This window comes from Anolis carolinensis, chromosome 2 (assembly GCF_035594765.1).
Source record: "Anolis carolinensis isolate JA03-04 chromosome 2, rAnoCar3.1.pri, whole genome shotgun sequence".
Classification (NCBI taxonomy): domain Eukaryota; kingdom Metazoa; phylum Chordata; class Lepidosauria; order Squamata; family Dactyloidae; genus Anolis; species Anolis carolinensis.
Genome location: NC_085842.1, coordinates 231,017,399 through 231,040,999, shown reverse-complemented (window position 1 = coordinate 231,040,999; position 23,601 = coordinate 231,017,399). Strand labels below are relative to the sequence as shown.

General features: G+C 40.2%; 1 protein-coding gene across 14 annotated transcripts in view; it reads right to left on the bottom strand.

Annotated features, from left to right (window-relative positions):
• elavl2 (ELAV like RNA binding protein 2) overlaps positions 1-23,601 on the bottom strand; it is a 212,990-nt gene that overhangs the window by 76,585 nt on the left and 112,804 nt on the right. For 9 of the 14 annotated variants that reach the window (XM_062971873.1, XM_008103471.3, XM_062971874.1 and 6 more), the window contains exon 2: positions 40-130. The exons of the other annotated variants lie outside the window; for them this stretch is intronic. In XM_062971873.1, the coding sequence (XP_062827943.1) occupies positions 40-111 (72 nt within the window). In that variant the 5' untranslated portion in view covers positions 112-130. The remainder of the gene's footprint in view (positions 1-39; positions 131-23,601) is intronic. 14 annotated transcript variants of the gene reach the window in all.

The window sequence follows — 23,601 nt, the reverse complement described above, 5'->3', positions numbered from 1 at the left end:
TAAAAACAGCCTACAGAATTTAAGAAAAATCCCACAGACCCCAGTCCAAGGCTCTGCTGCCCACGAACCACTTCTAAGCAGAGAAGCCACATCACACAGTCTGACTGCCATGTTAGTTTGGAGTTGCCGTCTGCAATATGGACACAAAAAGTACCGTATGTTAGATTAGCAAGATAACGCAACAAATCAGTTCGTACAAATTTACAGTAATTGTATTTATATTCCCAGCACGTCCATGCAGTGTGGCTTAATAGAATTTCAGGCAATTCCAATCTAATCTTTCCAGATTCATTTAACATGACTTTTTCCCCCTTGTATAAATTAAGACACTTTTTAGAAGCCTGATTTAAAAGGTGCAAGCTAGTTATTCTGCATCCAACCTTAAACCTATCTTGAATGTTTGGTTGCCACTACCAACAAATGTCTGCAAGAACTTTTATCACAGGAAAATGAAAGTCGACATAGCGACACTTGGGGTGAGGTGGTGATGGGTAGAAAAGAACGCATATCAATCATTTAAGATTAAGAAAATGTGCCCATGGATTAATGCACCAATATTCCCTTCATGTTTCCTTAATTACCTGTCATCTGAACTCTAACTCAGATGGACTGTAACCCATTCATAATATCTCAAATATCTATTGCATTTTCTTTGTTCAACTGAATGTTACAACAGCCGTCTCATTCAGAAAATGTTTACAAGAAAAAAATTAAGTGAGTCAGGCAGCTCTACTGTGATGGAATAACCAACATTCCATTTCAATATACAGAAATGGTTTCGATGATGCATTACCCCTAGATATACAGAACATTTAAAGCCACTTACAATTGTAGCCAGAGAATGACAAATACAGTGTATGTGCCATTTACAACTAATTACAGCCCATATTTTAAAAATGAATAGACCATCACCACAATAAATCAAAACAGGCCAGGAATAGTTACTGCAACAAACACACTAAATTACCCTGGTCGTTGCTTCCTGCTATATTTTTGTCAGTCTAACACAGCTATATTAAACCACATATAGATCCATGAATGTGCATGTGCACGTGAGCATGCAAGCACATGTACACAGATTGAGAAGGATATATTTTCAGTGAAAATGTATTCCTAAGCATTATTTTTGTCCTCAACTATATACACAGACTTTAACGCAAGATCTGCAAACATAAATGGCTAAAACTCATAAACGTTTTATTAATACAGTTGCTCCTCCATTCCCATGGATTCCACCATCCATAGTTTAAATAGTTTTCTTTCTCCCTCCCAATTTTTTTTTTTAAAAAACAAACTCTGATTTTGCCATTTTATCTAAGGGATGCCATTTAACTGCCTCATTCTATATAATAGGACTTGAGCAATAGATTTTAGTATTCTTGGAAGGTCATGGAACCAAACCTCAGTAGATACCAAGGGCCAGTGAATGTTGTTCTAGATAGCTCCGCAAGACGTTTCTCGCGAATGTATGAATCTACAAACACCAGTACAGGCAGACGAAGTTACAAACAAGATAGGTTCCGTAGGTTTGTTCTTACGTTGGATTTGTAAAATCAAAACAGGTACTTTTTAAATTGTAACTCCAGCCAAAGTTTCTTTTGCTGTCTATGTCCCTGTTTGGAAGATTTCACCTCATTTTCTATCCCAGTGAGAATTGGATTTTGAAAAAAAATGTCTTGTGGAAACAAATACTGATGAGAAAGCTTCAGTGGAGACACCTTTTCCCCATGATAACTTTTTCAGGAATGAATTTCCCTTCCAAGGGGTAGATTTCACTCACTTCCTCTTGTCTCACCCCCGTTCTTAACTATGAGTCATTTATAAATCGGATGTTTATAACTCAGGGACAGCTTGCAGTTATACGGAAAATAAAACCAAGCCCATTCAGTAGGCTAATACATTTGTGGCATATTAAAATTAAAAAAGTTTATCTTGCCATTAGTAAAATAATTTTCTTGCTAGTATATCTGGCTCACAATGCATATGAACATTTGCAAGGGGGGCTTGGAACTCTCTTTGATCGAAGCTCCAAATATAGCTTTCTAAAGTTAAGTGTATTAATTGGTAGAAGTTCAACAGTACTACTTATAGACTCAAATTAAGTGGTTAAATGCCTAGCTGCAAAATTGTCTCTTTCCATGGCAATGCACACATTCTACTGTAAAACAGTGAATCTCCAAGGACAGAATTATCAAGTTACAAGTTGAATATGAATGAGATAAGCTGGGGAGAAATTCAACATGAGATGGAACACATACTGAACAGGACTGACATTTATTAACTGTTCATGTAATACCTTGACAAATCTGATAAAAGCAGTGGTACAGGATACACTTAGTGTCATGTCACTGTACACATTCACTAGCTGACATACTGTACTTCACTATATCATCAGAACTGTATTTTTCCAGAGGAATAAAAGGTATCAGTAGCTTCATTGCCACTATGATCTTAGCTGCCATGTGAAGCTAGGTAGAGCAATTATGCTTTTACTGAACTTTGACACTTCCAATGGGAGGGGAATCATGTAGAACCTGTTCTTATAACCTGGCAAGTGCTTAAGCCATTGTAACTACCTCTGCCTTTCTGAATGTTTTCCCAACCCACAGTATAAATATGGTATTATTAAAACCTAAGTCTCTGACACACTATATTTCACAGTAAATAAAACCCCTAAAAACCTTACAAGTTTCTTTCACTGCTGTAAAATGGGAAAGATTTGAGACTTCAACAACCTAATCTGACGTACAACCTTTTAATTTAACAAATAGTCTTGAGAATGTTGTTTTGCTGTTAAAAAATCCCCATTATAGCACTCAAATCCTCAAATCCCCCTAATGATGTAGTAAAATCAAAAAGTAACATACTAAGAGTTTTGTGATGTGGTTAAAAATGCATTAGGAAATAAAGCAATAAATAGTTATTGGAAGATGATAGCAGAACTTGAAAATGCATTTGACTGATTAATTAGACTGGCAAACATATTTTGGTGCCTCAAATGTTAATAATATATAATAATAATAATAATAATAATAATAATAATAATAATAATAATAATAAACTTAATTTGCATTCCACTCTATCTCCTCAAGGGGGCTCGGCATGGATACCCACATACAATGGCTAACATTCAAAGCCTCCATAAAACAAACCGATAGTGACCTAAAATCCCGGAAAACCCCACACATGAAAATAATATTAAGATCTAACATCATATTGAAACCTAATATCAGTAAATTAAACCTAACATTAATAATTTAAACTACATGTAGACAAAATTATAGGACATAAAAATCTGAACAAAACGGATGTTAGACCTGTTTCTAGATATATCTGCCCTGCTGATTCCAAAAATGGCACGAGTTCTCTCCTATCAGCTCTAGTTTTTTGAGATACAGAACATATGCCATCTACCAGTCATCATCTGCTCACCCATAGAAAACCATAGTACCTAAGAAACTCGAGCTGAACCCCAAATAACTCTAGAAACAGGCCTAAAAATCAACACACACACACACATACATCTATCTATCTATATACACATTGTAACTAACTTGTTAATGGATAGATGGAATTTATATAATAATAATAATAATAACAACAACAACAACAATAAATTATAATAAAACTTTATTTACATCCTGCCCTATCTCCCCGTGGGGACTCAGGCCAGTTTACAACAAGTTGCAGCAAACATTCAATGTCTTACAATATTAAACAAAAAATAAACTAACCGAAACTACCCAAATCCCAAATCATACCACAAATCCCAAATCATACCCATCTTTCTTTCTCACATTTTATTTCACTATGAATATTTCAGATGTACTTCAAAGAAAAAAGGTGAATAACCCAGGGAAAATCCCTTTTGGATGAAGAAATTAATTTCTTCTTGCTATCGCCATTGCTAATATTTCTCTATTCAACTAGTGATAGTATCCTTCCAAACATTTCTCCCCCCACCTGGCCAATATTTTGTAATCATTGAAGAAATTGTAAGTAGCTTATTAGTGACAAATAATGAGCAGGTTTAAGTTAAAAGAATGTTAGAGCTATGGCTGAAAAATACAACTCACTCATGACAAGGGCCATGTTGTGAATGAGTCTTCTGAGGCTGTGAGTGATAATGGAGAGATCAGGAGAGGAAGGAAGAACCCTCAAGAGGAGGGCTGCTGGAAGATTTACACAGGAAGAGAATCAGGGAGATTGATGGGGAGTCTTCCGAGGAGGATTCATGTGGGGACTTGGGAGGGGATCTTGTGGTGGAAATGGATGCTGAGGAACTGGTGGTGACAGAGGAAGTTGGCATAGATTGTGTTGTGACTGCGCCTTCGGGGATTATGGTTGACGGTGATGGGATTCGAAGAGGAAGAAAAAACCCTCGTGATGAGGGTTCACTGGAGGAGTTGCGCAGGAAGCGACTTAGAGAGCAATATGGGGGATCTTCTGAGGAAGAATCAGATGGGGAGTTTGGGGAAATGGATGCTGAGGAACAAGTGGTGGCTGGGGAAGTGGGCACTGAATGAGCACAGCCACCGGAGATGTCTAGGGATTTGGGGCCTATGGATACTACTGAACCTGAGGTTTCTGCAGGAGCTGATCCCACTTGGGATGCTTGGAGAAGGGAGGATGGTTCTTTAAGTGTTCATGGGGCTAAGTGTGGGCAGGATGATTGGGACTCCGACGAATTGCTAGGTACTCCGGATCCACGAGCTCTAGCTGTGTGGAGTTCGGACTCTGAGTAGATTTGAGACACCTGGTGTTTGGGTGTGAGTGTTTGGTCACCCAGGAGGAAGGGAATAAAATGGGAATGTTTGGCCACTGCACTTTGCGTGTGGCAAGGTGTTGCTGAGGCGCCATTGGGATCTCTGTGTTTCCGTGAAGACTGGACTTGGACTGTGATTCGGATGTAAGTTATCTGGGACTGCTCTGCAGCAGAGGGATGGAACTGTGTGGGTTTCCCTGGACTGCATTCTGATTACTATTTCTAGCTGCTGATACCATCTGGCTTGGCTCTCGCTGTGTCTTATCGTGGACCTGGTTTGGATGACTGCACTCTCTTCGGACTTTGGATTGAATTTGACCTGGCGTCTGTCTACGCCCTCTGACTGACAACTACTCCCGGATTCTGACTACTGGTTTGCCTTTCGTAATTTGCTGCTGCCTCCTGACCTGACCTTGGATTCTCCTGACGACGGCTATTCATCATCTTTGAAGCTTTCGGCTTTATCTGCACCGTGGAAGCAGTTTACTGCTCTTCTAGTTTGTTTTCAAACCAGTTTGCTGTTTTTCTTTTGGGAACTGTCCCTTTAAATCCGTAGAGCCGGCTATCTGTTTTCAGAAACGGTTTGGAGCCAAAAGAGGCTTTTGCACTTTCAGTTATACTCTGCAGCTTCTGGAAGGTTTCTAGCCTTCGTTTATTTTGCATATTTTCTTGCAGTCAACTCTATTTGTTCTCCAAAGCTGAATTGAAGCGTCTTTTAGTTTTTATTGAATGCCAGCATGGGAAAATAGCGTGGCTTGTTTTTGAGTTATTTTTGTCCAAACTACTCTTGAAACACTGATAAGTGAAGTGTTCCAAGGATACTTTCTGTGTTTATGTTATTTTTGGCTTATCTTCGGAATAAACTCTGTTTTGTTAACTGGCGTCTGACTCTTGACAGATTGGGCACGGGCTCCAGAGGATCTTGGGGAGGAATCTGGGTCCATGGATGCTGTAGATGCTGGAGAGGCTTGGGTATCTTCAGAAGCAGATTCCACATGGTCTGCCTTGAGGAATGAGGGTAGTTCCACAGGTGTGGACCGAGTTGGGTGTGGGCAGGATGATGTTGATTCTGATGAGGAGTTTGGGATGGCTGATCCAAGAGTTGGCTGTTTGGAGCTCAGATTCTGATGAGGAACTTGGGACACCTGACCCTAGGAACACCCAAGGAAACCTAAATAAACTGGGGATTTTTGGCCACTATTCTTTGCGTGTGGCAAGGTGTTGCTGGTACGTGATTCTGAAGACTGGCTTGGGACTTTGCAACAGATGTAAGTTTGCTCCGGGTTATTCTTCAATGGAGGGCTGGAATTGTGTGGGTTTTCCTGGACTGCACTGTTATTACTATTTTGCATTAGCTGCTGTTCGCCTTCGTTGTCTTGGCTTTTTGTGCCATCCCTCGATGCGGGCCTTCTTGTGACGACTTCACCCTTTGGACCTTGGACTGAATCTCGACTTGGCTTATCTCTTCGCTCCCTAATTCGGCTTGGCATCATTCTCATCTCTGTGGCTGTCTACCGTTGCTGACTGCTGGCTTCGTTCCCGACCCTGATGCTGTTCCCTTATCCCAACTTCGGATCAGCTTGACTTCGCTACAACACTTTGGCTCCTGGCCTGGCTTCCGTCTCTGCAGCGGCTTGCCGCTAACTCCTCAGCGTTTTTCAGTTGTGTTTGTTTGTGCTGCTTTCAGCGAAGAGCTTTTAACCCGGTTTGGGTTTTTGCCTCAGTTTGGAATCGCTACTGTACTCCTGGGTTTTGGGGCTTTGCGGTGATTTACCTTTGTTTGTTTTGCCATTTTTAGCCCGTTTTGTGTCTTTGGGCTGAGTTTAAGTACTTTATGTTAAATCCGGATTATATCTCTGGTTAATCCGGATTATATGCCAGTTCATGTTTTTGGCGTTTTTTTTTGTTTTGACTGCTTAATAACACTGAAGATTAAGTGTTTTAAGCCTCTGACAATTTACTGAGTTATTTTTGAGTTGTTATTTAAATAAACTATATTTTGCTCTCAGTTGGCATTTGACCTTTGACAGACCATGTATCATAAACTAGGAATACCAAGATTTTTTCAACAGATCCAAACCACAATGTATGCATTGGAAAGTATTATATACTTGTATATACATGTGTTTTTCTCCTACACCAAAAAACATTTCCCATACAGAAAACATGCTTTTTGTACACATGCTTTTAACGAAGAAGCCAATTTAAAATGCATAAAAAACACATGCATTTTTGCACAGATGGGCAGCTCTTGACGTGCAGATCTTCTCCCTGTATTCTTTTGGAGACTTCTTTCACAACCAAAAAATGAATAAATACTGAACATACATGGTAATCCCACAGAAATAATGGGGAATCTCCATCATTATATACTCAATTTTACCTAAACAGGTTCCGACACTCTGTTGACTGATTGACATTGATCAAAGCAGGGAATTGAGAGAACAGCCCAAATCTAATATTGTGCATTATTTAAACCCAAGAATCAGATTTAAAAACACCAGCAAAGAAAAATATTACATATATTACAGATGGAAGAGGGGAGGAATAGCACAATAGCCAATTATGCACTGATCCAATCAAATAAATTGTCTAATATAGCAATCCAAATTGTCATAACAGCCATCTCTAACTATTTTTAACCAGTAAAACATCACTATATCTTTTTATGAATTCTAAACATGTTTATAGCAATGGTAGACTTTAAGATACTGAAAGTCTATTTTCGGAAAACCGAGTGAGAGACAAAGACATGCTGCTACAGCTATTTTGTTTTAAGCATGATGCTTCCCAGGCGACAGCTAATATATAAGGCAGTAGCTCAGTGGAAGAGTGCATGCAATGGATGGAAAAATCCCAGTTACAACCTCCCTGTAGTACTGAGAGGCTTATCTGAAAAAAGTTTCACTTAGTAAAAGGCAGGTTCCTCTGTCCACAAGATACTACTTAAAATTGACAAAGATATAACATGTTTGAATCTGTATGAAAACCTACAAATCTTCTATTTCTTACTTATATTCATCCTCCATACATATCACTAAAGATACAATAAGAGAAGAAACAGTATTTTACGTATTCCAGGTGTCTTATCTTATTTTGAGTTGTAGTCTTCCAACTACATGCGGATTATGCTTCAAGTCCTGACATTTTAAACGAGGGTAAGGAACCACATACAGACCATCGACATGGGCAACCTACCAACAGGTCCCCATTCTTCAAAGAAAAATGTACACAGAATGACCTCTATCAACTTCTAGAACATGTAAGAATCAAAATCATCAGATTTTAGCCGCTGGGATGCTTTGAGACTAGGTAGAACTCTCCCACCCCATTCCAAACTGGGATGTTGTGTAAAGTCATTTCCAGTTTTTTTTAAAAGCGAGCTTCTTTTTTTATTCAAAAAAAATTATTTAAGATACTGTTTTGGTATGGGAGGGCCACATTCCACCTATCCCTGCTTTAAACCTTATCAAAAAGCTTGCTGTTGCTACATAAGAAAACCCTGAACTATCATCATGACAACTCCACCAATGAGTATACAGTACAACAGGCATTCACGGTTTCATTGAGCCATATGTAACAAAATATAACCTCTCTAGGCCTTTTAGGTGCTCTAGCATTACTCCATGATATTTCTGGGCCACAGGTTCTTCATTCTATAGGGTTTACCTTTATAACTTGTTTCACATATCCACACAAAGGATCCAAGGGTTGCACTGCATTACAAGTTTCAGGGATGTGAGTAACAGCTACAAAATCAAAGACAATGAAGTCTTATATTCCCATATCACAATTACCTCCTCACCTCCACGCCAAAAGGACATTGAAGCTTTCCTTGTCACTAGTGAAACCCGAGGTAGAAAGTGTACCATTAACCAGGATCATTCCCAGACTAAGTGTCACTAACAAATACAAATGTTATTTTATGACAGCTGTATACATAATAAATAAACGTTACCAAGGATTTCTGAGCAGCACCCTAGCTACAAGAACTTAAGAAAATAACCTTGGAAGCACTACTAAACCTGCTTATGCAACTAGAGATAGGTAATTCCAATCTCTTCCTCTCCCTCCCCAGCTGCAGAACAAAAATAGTGAAGTGTTATTGTAAAGGTATACTATGAATTCATGAAAACCATTTTAAATATCCATGAAGAGCACTACATGTGGCAGGTATTCTGACTACTATTGTTTGTTTGTTTTCAATATTTATTTTTCATCCTTCAACTAAAAAGGCCCCAGATTTGCTTATAAATTGCTCATACCACAATCCCACAATGTGCTTTCAAGACACTAAATGACAGCAACAGGGATTTTAATTGCTTTTAAGTGCTTGAAAACCTGGCACAGACTGAAAAAGCTTTGAAGATCTACATACAGCAGTCGCGCTTATCCAACATAAACGGGCCAGCAGAATGTTGGATAAGCGAAAATGTTGAATAATAAGGAGGGATTACGGAAAGGTCTATTACACCCCAAATTACGTTATGATTTTACAAATTAAGCACCAAAAAATCATGTTTTACAATAGTTGTTCCCAAATTGGGCGCTACCGCCCCCTGGTGGGCGCTGCAGCGATCCAGGGGAGCAGTGATGGCACCTATTAGGACACTGGGCGGAGCTAGAAGAATGGGTGTGGCTTCTTCCCAAGAGCCCGAGACAGAGCTGAGAATCTATACCTCTCCTGAGGTGCTTGTTGGGACACAGAGGGCGGAGCTAGGGAAAAGGGTGGGCCCTCCTTCCAAGAGCCCGAGACAGGGCTGAGCCTCTGTACCTCTCCTGAGAGGCCTTTTAGGACTAAAGGGCGGGGCTAGGGGTGGGGGTGGGGCCTCTTCCCAAGAGCGCGAGACAGGGCTGACCCTCTGTATACCTCCCCTGAGGTGCTTGTTGGGACACAGAGGGCGGAGCTAGGGAAAAGGGTGGGCCCTCCTTCCAAGAGCCCGAGACAGGGCTGAGCCTCTGTACCTCTCCTGAGAGGCCTTTTAGGACTAAAGGGTGGGGCTAGGGGTGGGGGTGGGGCCTCTTCCCAAGAGCGCGAGACAGGGCTGACCCTCTGTATACCTCCCCTGAGGTGCTTGTTAGAACACGGGGGCGGGGTATAGAGGTTCAGCCCCGTCAGGCACTTGGGAAGAGGGCTTTCCCTCCTCTAGCCCCCTGTGTCCTGGCAGGCGCCGGAGGACAGGGATAGAAGCTCAGCCCTGCCTCAGAGCTCGTAATTCCGCCCATCCCAGTCCTGGCCAACCATTTGTAGCCCCGTCCACATCCCCCTCCCAGCCCTTCATCTTGGACTAGGGGAGAGGCTCAGCCCCGCCCTCTTGAGCAGGAGCCACGCCCCCCTTTCCAGGGAGCTCTGACTAAAAAATTTTCTGGAAAGGGGGCGGTAGGCCAAATAAGTTTGGGAACGACTGTTTTACAACAAATCAACAGAAAAAGCAGTTCAATTACACAGTAACGTTATGTAGTAAGTGTATTTACAAATTTAACACCAAAACATTAAAAACACTGACTACAAAAACACTGACAACTAAAACATTGACTACAAATAAAGATAGAATTGCATAAAATTAACTTACAGTAACATTGTTGGAAGTTAAATCTGTAAAAAGTTCAGCCCTGTGATGATTTTTTAAAAAAAATCTGTGGTTTTTGCCTGCCTAGAGAAACAGCTGTGGATCCGGACGGAAGGCAGACTGCGCTGGATAATACAGAATGTTGGATGAGTGAAGGTTAGATAAGCGAGACTCTATTGTATATGTCACAGAGGCTGGAGAGAGAGATATGATTAGTGGTGTCTCCAAACGGCTACCAAAGCTACTAGAGGTTTGTAATCCACTGACAATGAAAATGAGCTACCCTAAACGTTAAATTTCCTCAGTTAGGAAACAGATGTGCACTGAAAAGAAGTTTCTTACTTCTTCCGTAATATCTCATCGTCTGGATGAGAGGATAGAAAGCTTGGGGGGGGGGGGGGAGAGACACCTTTTCCAAGATGAGTAGTCCAAATTCCATCTGTGCTTTCTCTAGATCAGGCATGCTCAAAGTAAGGGCCGGGGGCCAAATGTGGCCTCCAGGGTGTTTGCCTCACGGCCTCCTCCTTTACCCTGTCCTTTTGGCATAAGGACACAGCAGCCAGCAGCCGTTCAGAGCCCTTTGGAGATCTCTCAGCCACCGTGAGTCTCACCCTCCTCCCAGCATAAAGATGGTGTGAGTGGCCCCATCCTTATGCCAGGAAGACAGCTCAAGGAAGGCATGTGGCAGCTGAGAGCCCTCCGGAACACTCTCAGCCACCGCCTGTCTTGCCTTCCTCCTGGCATAATGTTAAAAGGACAGCCGAAGGATAGGGGAGGAGGATCGGGGCAATCGCCACATGCCCCTTTCCTCCTGGCATAAAGATGGGGCAAGCAGCCCTGTCCTTATGCTGTGAAGACAACCTGAGGATGACCAAGACCCTGTCCTGCCCCCGCCCTCTCCCGGGTCCTAACCCTCATGGGACCGCCCCACCCAACGTGCAAACAACCCCACTCCCTCCTGGCCCGACCCTCTCAGTTGGGCCCACAATGTGGCCCAAGGCAAAAAAGTTTGCCCATGTCTGGTCTAGATCCTGTATAAAATGAACTGCCCAAGCAGGCATGCATAGCATTTCTTACTATTACAGTAGAGTCTCACTTATTCAACATAAACAGGCCAGCAGAACGTTGGATAAGCGAATATATTCGGATAATAAGGAGGGATTAAGGAAAAGCCTATTAAACACAAATTAGGTTATGATTTTACAAATTAAGCACCAAAACATCATGTTATACAACAAATTTGACAGAAAAAGTAGTTCAATACCCGGTGGCGAAGTGCATTAAAGCACTGAGCTGGAGACCGAAAGCTCCCAGGTTCAAACCCCGGGAGCGGAGGGAGCAGCCGCTGTTAGCTCCAGCTCCTGCCAACTTAGCAGTTCAAAAACATGCCAATGTGAGTAGATCAATAGGTACCGCTCCGGCAGGAAGGTAACGGCCTCCATGCAGACATGCCGGCCACATGACCTTGGAGGTGTCTACGGCTTAGAAATGGAGATGAGCACCAACCCCCAGAGTCAGACATGACTGGACTTAACGTCAGGGGAAACCTTTACCTTTACTTACGCAGTAATGCTATGTAGTAATTACGGTATTTACGAATTAAGCACCAAAATATCATGATGTACTGAAAACATTGACCACAAAAATGCGTTGGATAAGCAAGTGTTGGATAAGTGAGACTCTACTGTACATGTAATTGGCATAAAGCAACATACAATTTTTGACTAGATAACAGGTTTCTCAGGTTTGGCAAAAAAGAAAAAAAAAGGAGACTAAAAAGCAAGATTCTAGCATCATATCATAAACTAACATGTGTGTGTCAAATAAAATGAGATGTAGAAATGTTGGACTCTGAGGTCACAAGACACCCTCTCCCACTGCCCTCAGCTAAGGGTCATTGCCTATTTTCGGAATCATGATTTGTAGCAGGGTTCTTTGCACTATTTAGCATTTTAAAATATTTATGTAAAGTAAAAGTGGACTTGTGACTACTTTGGAGTGTTTTGGGGGAGATGACATGGGGGATGGCAGTCTGAAGAGCCCTTAGAGCAGTGGAACTCAACCTTTGGGTCCCCAGGTTACCAGCTGTTAGGATTTCTGGGATTTGGAAGGCTAAAACATCTGGGGACCCACAGGTTGAGAACCACTGCCTTAGAGAATCCCTAGGGAGGAAATTATCCCACCATAGTTGCCCATCTCAACCTCAATAGACAGCAATCATGTGGTAGAAAGAACATTGGAATCCTTCAAGAAAGGAGTAGGTAAGACAGAAATATTCCTTCTAAAACGTGACGTTGTGTAAAAAGATAGCATCGACTATTCACAATGCTTTACTACTACATTCTCTATAAGCCCAGGGACCTTCTTTTTTAAAGAAGAGATTTTAACTAAAACCATTCTTACATATTTAATTATCTAACCAGAAGGGAATTACAGTGAATTTCAGGAAATAAAACTGTTCAATGCCCACAGACATAATAGGATAGGGAAACAGCAGCAAGCTGAGGAGCCAGTTTCCTGATCCTGCTCTGTGGGGCCACACATTGGCCAAAACCAAACCTGAAGATTTTCGATTTTAAGAATTCTGGTATTGTTTATGTTAACTAGAGACGGAAGACGGGTGCAGCAGCTTCTGAAGACTACCAAGGGAAGCAATTCACTTTTTCTCCCTAGCCACAAAAAATACCATTTGGAGGAGTTGAGAGCTCCCCAAAGAGTCTGGAGAGCCATATGAAGACCAAAGCTAGCACTTTGTCAGCACTTGGTGCATAATAACCATTATTATACAATACGCAGACATAAACAGCCCAAAAACATGTGTACACAAGAAGTGGAATATTTGCTTTCCAAAGATGGCAGATACTCTCTTCTGCCAAAAAGAAACAGTCAACATAACTTCTATTTCAGAAAAACAGCATCACTGTTATTTCTAACGATAAAAAACAACAAAAATACATTTGAAAGGCACACAGACATCAACCAGGGAGAAAACAGTTGTATTTATCTTCAGAAGGAGCTAACATGAATGCTATCATAAACATAATTTTCTAACTCAATAATGAAATAGCTGTTGCAGATGAAGATGAAAGAGCATTCTTTGTGACAGCCACTTTTCTGGAAACTAGAGCATTACATTGGGAGGCTGCAGAAGTCGCTGCAAGCAAATTCCACTGATTTTCCTAACAGTGTTCTACTGCAAAAGCAATGGGCAAGGGATATAGCTCATTCTGTTGATTGGTGCTGAAATGACTTAGGTTTTCTCTTTCCAACTTTCTGCTGGTATAAGACCTGCCTTCTACACTTCTTCCAACGTGAAAATGAGGGTCAATTACAGTTGTCCCTCCACATTTGTGGTTTTTACTTTTGTGGTTTTGATTACTTACAGATTTGATTTAAATGGTATGTCTAGAATACACAGGTCTTCCACTGTGATTCTATGGTCAATTTCCTCAGGTAATGCTGGAATACTTAGATTTCCTCTCTATGAATATTTAAGTGCTTCAATGCAATTCTGTGGTCAGTTTTCAGTGGCAGACCATAGAGCTGGGCTGGAAGACCTAGAAATCCCTAGAGATATTCTCACTTTCTCACGGGTCCTGTGCTCAAAACCTCAATGAATGTGAAAGGATGACTAGTGTAATCACTTTCCAACCTAATTAGGCTTCCTGTAACGTACCAGGCTGCCTGACCATGTAAATGTCCCACTGTAGAAGAAGCAATATATTGAACTGGGTGGTACACACTGCAGAAATACAACACATAACATATGGCATACCTGTAAGGCACATACAATTAAAACACCTCTAAATTCATTTGGACGTTCATCATATTTTAATATGATCTTTCTGTATGCATATTTTAATATATTCAGTGAACATGGTACTGGCCTTCACAGTTACGTGCACAAAATGCATTCAGTTTAATTGTTGTTCCAAAGTGGCAACATCCTGAGAATAGAATTCTTCCACGGTTTCATAGTGTACACCAGTGGTTCCCAAACTTATTTGGCCTACTGCTCCCTTTCCAGAAAAAAAATTACTTAGCACCCCCTAGAAAGGAGGGCGTGGCTTAGAGGAGTGGGCGTGGCTCCTGCTCAAGAGGGCGGGGCTGAGCCTCTCCCCTAGTCCAAGATGCAAGGCTGCGAGGGGGAAGGGGGTGGGGCCACAAATGGGTGGCCAGGACTGGGATGGGTGGAGTTACGAGCTCTGAGGCAGGGTTGAGCTTCTATCCCTGTCCTGAGGTGCCTGCTAGGACACATGGGGCAGGGCATCTCCCCAAGTTCCTGACAGGACTGAACCTCTATACCCTGCCCCCATGTTCCAACAAGCACCTCGGGGGAGGTATACAGAGGCTCAGCCCTGTCTCGTGCTCTTGGGAAGAGGCCCAGCCCGTGCTCCTAGCCCCGCCCTTTAGTCCTAAAAGGCCTCTCAGGAGAGGTATACAGGCTCAGCCCTGTCTCGGGCTCTTGGAAGGAGGCCCCACCCCCTTCTCTAGCTCTGCCCTCTGTGTCCTAACAGGCGCCTCAGGACAGGTATAGATTCTCAGCCCTGTCTCTGGCTCTTGGGAAGAAGCCACGCCCACTCCTCTAGCTCCACCCGCTGTGTCCTAACAGGTACCTCAGGTACTCAGCCCTGTCTCCGGCACTTGGAAAGAAGCCCCGCCCCCTCTGGCCCCACCCCCATCTCCTAAAAGGCGCCATCACCGCCCCCCTGGATCGCTGCAGCGCCCACCAGGGGGTGGTAGTGCCCACTTTGGGAATCGCTGGTGTATACAATACACCTCCACTTGTAGCAGTAAATCAACATATGCCTTCAGGTCAGTGATATCATAAGACTGTCACACCTTGGCTTTGGTATGGTTCTCTACTACCATGCTCCAAATAAATAACTTTATATGAGGAGGAGTTCAAACGTTTCTAATATTGTTTCTTTGTTCGTGGTCTTCTTTGGCCCTGGATGCTCCCCCAAAAAAACTCTTAACTGCTCAGTAGATGTCTGTACAAGTGGATTTAAGTTTCCGTCCCTCTCATGATCTCTACTTCCAAGTTGCTTCTCCATAAGTGAAACAATTTTTTGTGCCAATATGCTTTTTAGAAACTAAATGGGATAGATTTCTAATGACATGCTGTCATATTTTAAAGTTTCATAGCCTTTCCATTGATTTTAATGTTTTAATGTCTAGGGTTTTAACTGTATAGATTGATGAATTGCTTTTATAATAACTTTTATATTTATACTTTTATATCAAAAATTTATATAGTTGCTTATCTGCATGGCTTGAGTTTAGCTTTAGACACGTTTTTAGTCACCCATTATTGGGAGAAAGGCAAGATGATGATGATGATGACATATCACGTTTCTACAACAAAATGGTAAGGGACATTTTTCATCACAAAATATTACAATGCGTGGGAAATATGCAATGGATTTGCTGAGATAACCTCCCCCCCCCCCCCCAATGCTCATGATAGGTGGCTAACATTTGAAGGAATTGCTTATAACTCTTTGGATGACGGATAAAATGTCTTCTTTGAATGTCTAATTCTATGTGAATCTTACAACAAAACCAAAATGTTCATCTAAGACCATGAAAGTTGATATCCTGACTTGCGAAATGTATAGCGATTATAAATCCTATTAGGAAATATAGTCAGTGGTGAAGAATGCTGGGAAAAACAGTTCAACAGAAACTGGAGGGTCATACCACCTCACCTCCACTTAAAATGAATCAGACAGAAACCATTTCCTAAATGAATGCTGAGAAAGGAAAATTATTTGAAAGATATTTTCCAAGTATCTCTTATGTGATCTTATCGGCATAAGAGTCATCTGTAATCTATAGTTCAGTACAGTTCATGAATCATAATTTATCATGTCTGTTTTTCTTTCCTTTGACTAATTTAATTTATGAAAAGCCATTTCTTTCCTTCACAATTCTTAAACAAGAATCTAACAAAATAAAGATGCATCAATACTGACTGACTAAAATGCATAGCCACCCTTTTTCCAAAATTCATAAGGCATCCAACTAACAATAAGGCTCTCCCAGTAAGATTTTCAAAAAGCATTTTGATGGCTGCATACAATTCTTTTTGTGCTAAAACAGATTTAAAGCAGTTGGCTCCTATATAAGAAAGAAAATATAATAGAAATTTAGATTCAAGACAAGCCTGACAGTGTACTGGTAATGGCCAAATCTGAAATGTTGCAAGCAACTGAATAAGAAGATGTACTGCCCAACAGAAAAAAAGAAACAGCATATTATTGCCAAATATAACTTAGGTAATGATGGTACATCCATTCATATTGTTGACAGGGAAAGATAGCTTTGCTGCAGGACGAGGAATGCTAACTTAATCTTCTCCTTCCCCAAAATTATACTTGAGAAATTAGCACAGGGGAAAAATCAGCAGCAAGTATTTGGCAAACCTATTTTCAATACTTCAGGACCAGTGCTTTCAAGAACTTGACCTCTTTTAACTGCATGATGCACATACATCTCTAAACTAGTTAGCTAAGGAACAAATTATTAAGAAGCACCAGAACACAACAGTTCTTCTCCCAAAGGGAAGATCCACCCATCAATGTTATCTAAAAATTCTTCTCTCTAGAGTACATTAGCTACAATCTTTCCCGAGTTTCTCCCCCTCTGTGATGACTCATGGGCCATGTAGTCCTGTTCCTAGTACTGTTGTGACAGATGAAGAGGAAAACTTGGGTTTCCCACCGTTTCTGCCAGATTTGGAGCCCTTGCAGCTGCAAGATGTTTGCCCACAAGAAGTCAGCCAAACAAGCCTTGAGCAGAAATCTCCCCCATTTTCTCGCCGGCTTTATTATAATCAAGATAGAAGCGCTCGGGAGGCGACTCGCCGGAGCGCCAGGATAGCTGCCAGACAATTAGATGATTAAGTCTGTTTCCCTTGGGAAAGTTTAAGGAGTCATGCATCTGGACACAGTATAGGTTTCGTTTCTTGTTCCCCAGAGAAAATGTTCCTTGGCGGGAAAACAAGATCCTATATAGGTGTTTGCCCGCAAAGGAATCCTTGCGGAGTCAATTCGTCGGCTTGAGGAGTGAGATCGTGTGTAGACTTCGTACTCCAGTTCCCAGTTCCCAGATAAAGTTACCTGCCCAGCCTTGTACCGTGGACTTCTATGGACCCAGTTCTAGATTCATGTTTGCCTTGTTTCCAGTTTGATCTTGCCAAGTTTCAAGTCTTGCCTTCCCTTGCGTTTTAAACCACGGACCTTGCTTCCCAGTCTCAAGCCTTGTTTTCCAGTTTCCTTCGGATTTACTTTAAGCCTCAAAGACTATGGACAGTTCCCCACACTATTGCTTGCCAAATAGTGTGTGTTTCGGTGAAGTGGATTATAACTTTGGACTTTAATATCACATATTGGACATTGTTTTCCTGGACTATATTTGACCTTTCCTGAAAGGTCTACTTCTGAACTATATTCTACACTTATTTTTATTGACTTTATACATTTCCTTAATAAAGATATTAGATAGATTCTGGTCTCTGCACATGGTTATTGGTGTTCTGCAGCCTGGGTCCTGACACCCTCCAGCATCCTACCATTCAGGCAAACAGATTACTTGTGTAAGCAGTTAAATAAATGAGATCACTAGCTGTGGTAATTATGTGCCAACTGGCTGAAAGTCAAAGGGGAGGCGGAAGAGCAAGGCGTGCTTTTCAGGAGGTAGAAAAAGAGAAAGCGCAGCAGAATACTTGTCAGCTTAAGATCTAGGGTATTTACCAAAGGTGTTCTTAATGTCACCCCACAAAAGGACAGTGGATCTGTGTTCCCTACGCTGTGCCCAATTAACACACAGAAAATGAAACCTAAAAAATGTGAAGTGCAGAGGCAACCCATCTGTGTTTGCAAAGACACCATGCAGATAGGTTTCATGATTATATGTCCTTCGATAACACTGGTCAGGATGGCTTACAAACCCCTAGAACTGAAATAGAAAACCAAAAAAAAAAGGTAACAGCAACAGAATTCCATTATCAAATTTCAAGTTAATTGTCTATTGAAATAATTAAACAAATAAGATTCTGGAACCATATTGCCACTGATCTTAAGATAATCTAAACCACTTAGAAATTCTTGTTGTGTGAGACATGAATATTAAGAAATATGTAGAAATCAAATATCACCTGCCCAATACCTTATAGGTTTTCTTGAGAGCATTCAATGGGGCATCATTCAGATGACATACATCTGTTTCCAATCAGCATTACTCAGGACCTTAGTACTCCAGGAAGACACTGTGAGAATTTTTGTTAACTCCTAAAATTAAATTTTCAGCTTGGTGATTTCAAGAGATGGCCAAGCAATCTTGTGTCTGTGCGTTTGTCTTCCTCCATATTTACCCAAGAGCAAGCTACCACTTTCAGCCCAATGCATCAAGTGTCAATTTTTAAATAGCATTAGGAATACCACTGGCCTAGCAGGGCTCACAACAGTGCTATTTAAGGGTACAATTATTTTGATAGCCACTCATCTTCTCAGGGCAGAGACCTATCCAGATTTGATATTTTAAAACACATGGGGGTGTGTGATTACTTGACCACCTCAAAGTACTCCAATCTGAATTCCTTGCACTAACATGCACATCTCAAGTGCTTACCTACATCTCTATAAATTTTCCACTGTTTCATATTTTGTTAGATTGTTGTCTATATGTCAAGGTGAGATCCCAATACAGTAGAGTCTCACTTAGTCAACATAAACAGGCCAGTGTAATGTTGGATAAGCAAAAATGTTGGATAATAAAGGAGGGATTAAGGAAAAGCCTATTAAACGCCAAATTATGTTATGATTTTACAAATTAAGTACCAAAACATCATATTTTACAACAAATGGACAGAAAAAGCAGTTCAATACATGGTAATGTTATGTAGTAATTATTGTATTTACAAATTTAGCACCAAAACATTGCAATGTATTGAAAACATTGACTACAAAAACATTGACTACTAAAAATTTGATTACAAATGAAGATAGAATTGCATACAATGAACCTGAAGTAACTACCGGTACATTGTTGGAAGTTAAATCCTTGCCTACCTAGAGAAACAGCTGTGGATCCGAGTGGAAGGCAGACTGCGTTGGATAATACAGAATGTTGGATGAACGAAGGGTTGAAAAGCAAGACTCTACTGTATTTACAACCACTTCTGGTTATAATAGATAACTGGGATCCAATTTCCTTTCTGGTGAGAATCTACACTTAGTCCGCTGCATATGTAACATGAATCTGTTACCAACTACATGCAGTAAATGGTTTGCTGCCACTTGAGGCTGCAAACCAAACATGCCAACATAGAATGAAAAATGTTGAAGGTGCTCTATGTCAACTATTGAGCCAAGAGTTAACTCTTTGTGTAAATATAAACAAGCACATCCATCTCAATAATAAGCACATTTGCTTTCATCTTTAATAAATGGTAAATTATAGATACACCAAAGATTTTTAAAAATAAATTTCTTTATTATTTGTTATCAGTAAATGTTTGATTTCGATACCTATTTTATATGCCTATATACCAAGGGTCATGTAAAAATGTCTTGGGCAAAAAGGGATCACAACTGTAAAAAGTTTAGCCATGGAATTTTTTGGCACTTTTATTTCTTGTAGCTCTCTCCCCAATAGACAAAGTAGTTTAGTAGTTTGAGCATTGGACTACAAACTCTTGAGACAAGGATTCAAATCCTTACACAAACATGGAAATCTACAGGGTGACCTTGGGTAAATCTCATCCTTAGACCAAGGCAAGGCACACACACCCTGAACAAATCTTTGCAAAAAAAAAAAAGCCGTTTGTGATAGGCTAATCAAAAGTGGAAAATGATTAAAGGACACGTAACAGCAGTTCTCTTTTTAAGAATTTTGGTATTTCAGTGAGGTTTTTGAAACAGAGAGTGGGTTGTAAGAACTCTTTCTAGGAAATACAAACCCTCTGTTCAGTTAGCTCTTTAACCTACCCGTAAGAGCTCCTCCACTTTTCAGCTCTTATTTTAAAAGCCTCTTGTTTGTGCCAGCATTGAAACAGGCAACATACAATGAGTCTGAATGAAATACAGAAATTATCGGAAGCTATAAAAGCAGAACAGCAATCTGATGGAAAAATGTCAATCATTTAACTCATTTACTGAGATACAGATTTCTCTGAATTAACCAGAATTTATTCCCATATGAACACAAAAGAGCTTGGTGACAAATTTGTTGAGCCAGTGCTGAAAAAATGTTTCCTCCCCAAAGTGGCACTGAAGTTGTGTTTTTAAAAAAACCAAGGACCTAAATAAAATACAACTAAAACACAAAACAAGTTCAAACTATAAAAGTGGTGTCACATTTTAAGAAAAACTTCCATAAATAAAGTATAGCATTTTGAAAAAAGGACTTTCCTACCAAAAGGACTGGCAAAAAGATTATATGTAGAAGATTGACCTAGCTTCCCTCAGAAGAGTGTCCCAGAGCCTAGGAGGAGTCAACAAGAAAAAAAGGTTTGTGAAACAAAGTGCTCAACTCCAAAACCTCATCACAGAGAGAAAGGAATCAATCATCGCCATCCATGGTCTCCATACAGATTCACTTATTAATTTCTTTGAGTTTTACCAACACAAATCTTACATAGGCACTTCTCTGCTTACCTGGACTTAGTACAATAGTTAGTGGTGACCCAAAACCTGTAATTTGCAACTAATTTCCACTACAAGTTTACTTTCCTAAAAACAACTATGAAGTCAAGTTGGATTTCAGTGTCCATGCCCTATGTTTTGTCTTCCTATACAACTAACAGAGGTCCATGAGAATGCTTGTTATTTTTTTTAAATTATTATTATTATTGGGGGGGGGGGGAGGCGACCATCATCTGCTTGCCTTCAATATTAATCGCTGATGAATATCACCTCAATGTTAATTTAATACATGCAAATATGTGCTCATAACAAATAGGATGGTTACAGAGAAAACACATTGAATAGTGTTTCTAAACATTCTTTCTGAAAGATTTGAACTATTCAATACATACTCATATATCAAATTTCTTTACAAGCATTTGAACTGACTGTTGCCAATGAAAATCAGTGGCGAGGATGAGCCTGGAAAGAAATGCTTCAAATAGTAGAATGAAAACCTGAATCCATCGAAAATTAGAACTCTATTCTATCAATATCTGATTAGAGAAGGATGACACATTATCAGTTTGATCGAAAAGAGTGCAGGAGAGTTTTGATCACTAGCAATTAGGGCCATTGAAGTTATAACCCAAGACTACTATTTCAGTTTAACCATAATCTATCTGATATCACAGCTTTTTTAAAAATCACCTGTCCCTTTTTTGTAATTGCTGAGCATAAATGTATGTTCAGATACCCACTCATCCATTACTTTGCTTCAGAAGTAGGAAACATGTTTTCCCCACTGAGGTTATACATCTATGGGAGTTATAAGTAGGAGTAAAGCTTACCCCGCCACTCTATTCTCTAGACCAGTGGTTCTCAACCTGTGAGTCCCCAGGTGTTTTGGTCTACAATTCCCAGAAATCCCAGCCAGTTTACCAGCTGCTGGGACTTTTTGGGAGTTGAAGGCAAAACCATCTGGGGACCAACATGTTGAGAACCACTACCCTAAACAGAGAGAAAATCTGGTAATGATTTCCACTTAAAATTATCATCACCCAAGCACACACATTCATTTAATGACTCAAAGATACCCTGATTTCAATAGAGTCCCACAATCATCCCAAGCACATCTGGTGAGGATATGAAAAAATGCCTTCTTGGTGACTACTCAAAAGTTGTCAAACTACCTTCCCCAGAATGTCTGGCTGACCTCTTTCCTGCTCTTTTTTTTCTGCCAGCAAATAGAAGTCTTATTTAAGAAAACTTTTTAATTACTCACCAGGTAGTTAAGGCATCCACCTGGCAGCCAAAACTGTGTTATTCTGCATGACATTCAAGAAGGACTTAATAAATGATGGAGTAGGAATATCACATTGTTCAAGTGATCTATCTCACTCTAACACAGATGTCAAGGCAATAATGAGGTGACCAGGAAAATGAAGTACTTTGGTTATTTTCCCAACAAATAAGCTAACAAGGAGCTACAAGGAAAGGAAGGTAAGAAATTACATCATCATCATCATCATTAGCATGTGGCAACATTACTTTTGTTACTTTTGAGAAATAGGGAAATGAGGTTTTTATTATATTTTGGAACATTTCTAAATTAATACATATTTACTAGGCTTAGAACTAGAATGGTAGTGGAGAGGCCAACATGAGTGCTGTGTTATGTTTCTTGGAGATCTTGGTTTCAATCTTTGCTTACCCATGAAAACCCACAGGGTGACTTTGTGCAACTTAGACTCCGCCAACCTTAAGAGACAACAACATATTAGAATAAACCGTACCAAGAAAGCCCCATGATAGGTCAGCACAGATCAGAATGGACCTAAAAGCACACAGCAACCCAAACTCTGCTCAATGATCTTCCACACTTTAATTACTAAAAGGTTTCTAAAAATAAGGGTTTAGTTTGTACTTTCCTAAAATATGTGCTTTCCTAAAACAGCTTCAAAGAGCTACAAAAACCACACATAAAGGCAGATCAAGCAATTCAAACTGATTCAGCTTGACTAGCCAGTATGGGCAAGGGTGACAAAAGACTCACCCATGCAAGCTTTCTCCAATTTTGTTGAAGACAAGGCATTCTCTTTACAATACTGCAATTGAAAATTATGTTTTGTACCTACATAATATACTGATTTCGCAAATAAAAAATTTAAAAGACAAAAGCTGATTTCAAGAAATCTCTTTGTGAATACAACCTTAAAAAAACAGACTATCCTACTAGGCAACAATAAGTATTATTCTATAAAGAAAAACATATAAAAGCATTTTGCTATGCCATTTTCTTCTGAAATTTTGTTTGGAAAATATGCCCTTTTCTACTCAGCTTGCATTTGCACTCCATTTTGCTTGCCATCCATCAATTCAGAACTTTTATGTCACTACTATATTTCTCAGGAGTCACATATATAAGCACTGTTTACCACAGTATCAATTTTTGGTGATAAAATACAATTATTGTAACACCAAATTTAAACCATCTTCTACTTTATTTATTTATTTATTTAAAGCATTTATATTCTGCCCTTTTCACCCCAAAGGGGACTCAGGGTGGATCATACTGCATACATAAAGGCAAACATTCAATGCTATAACATAGAACAGAGGCAGAGACAAGACGCAG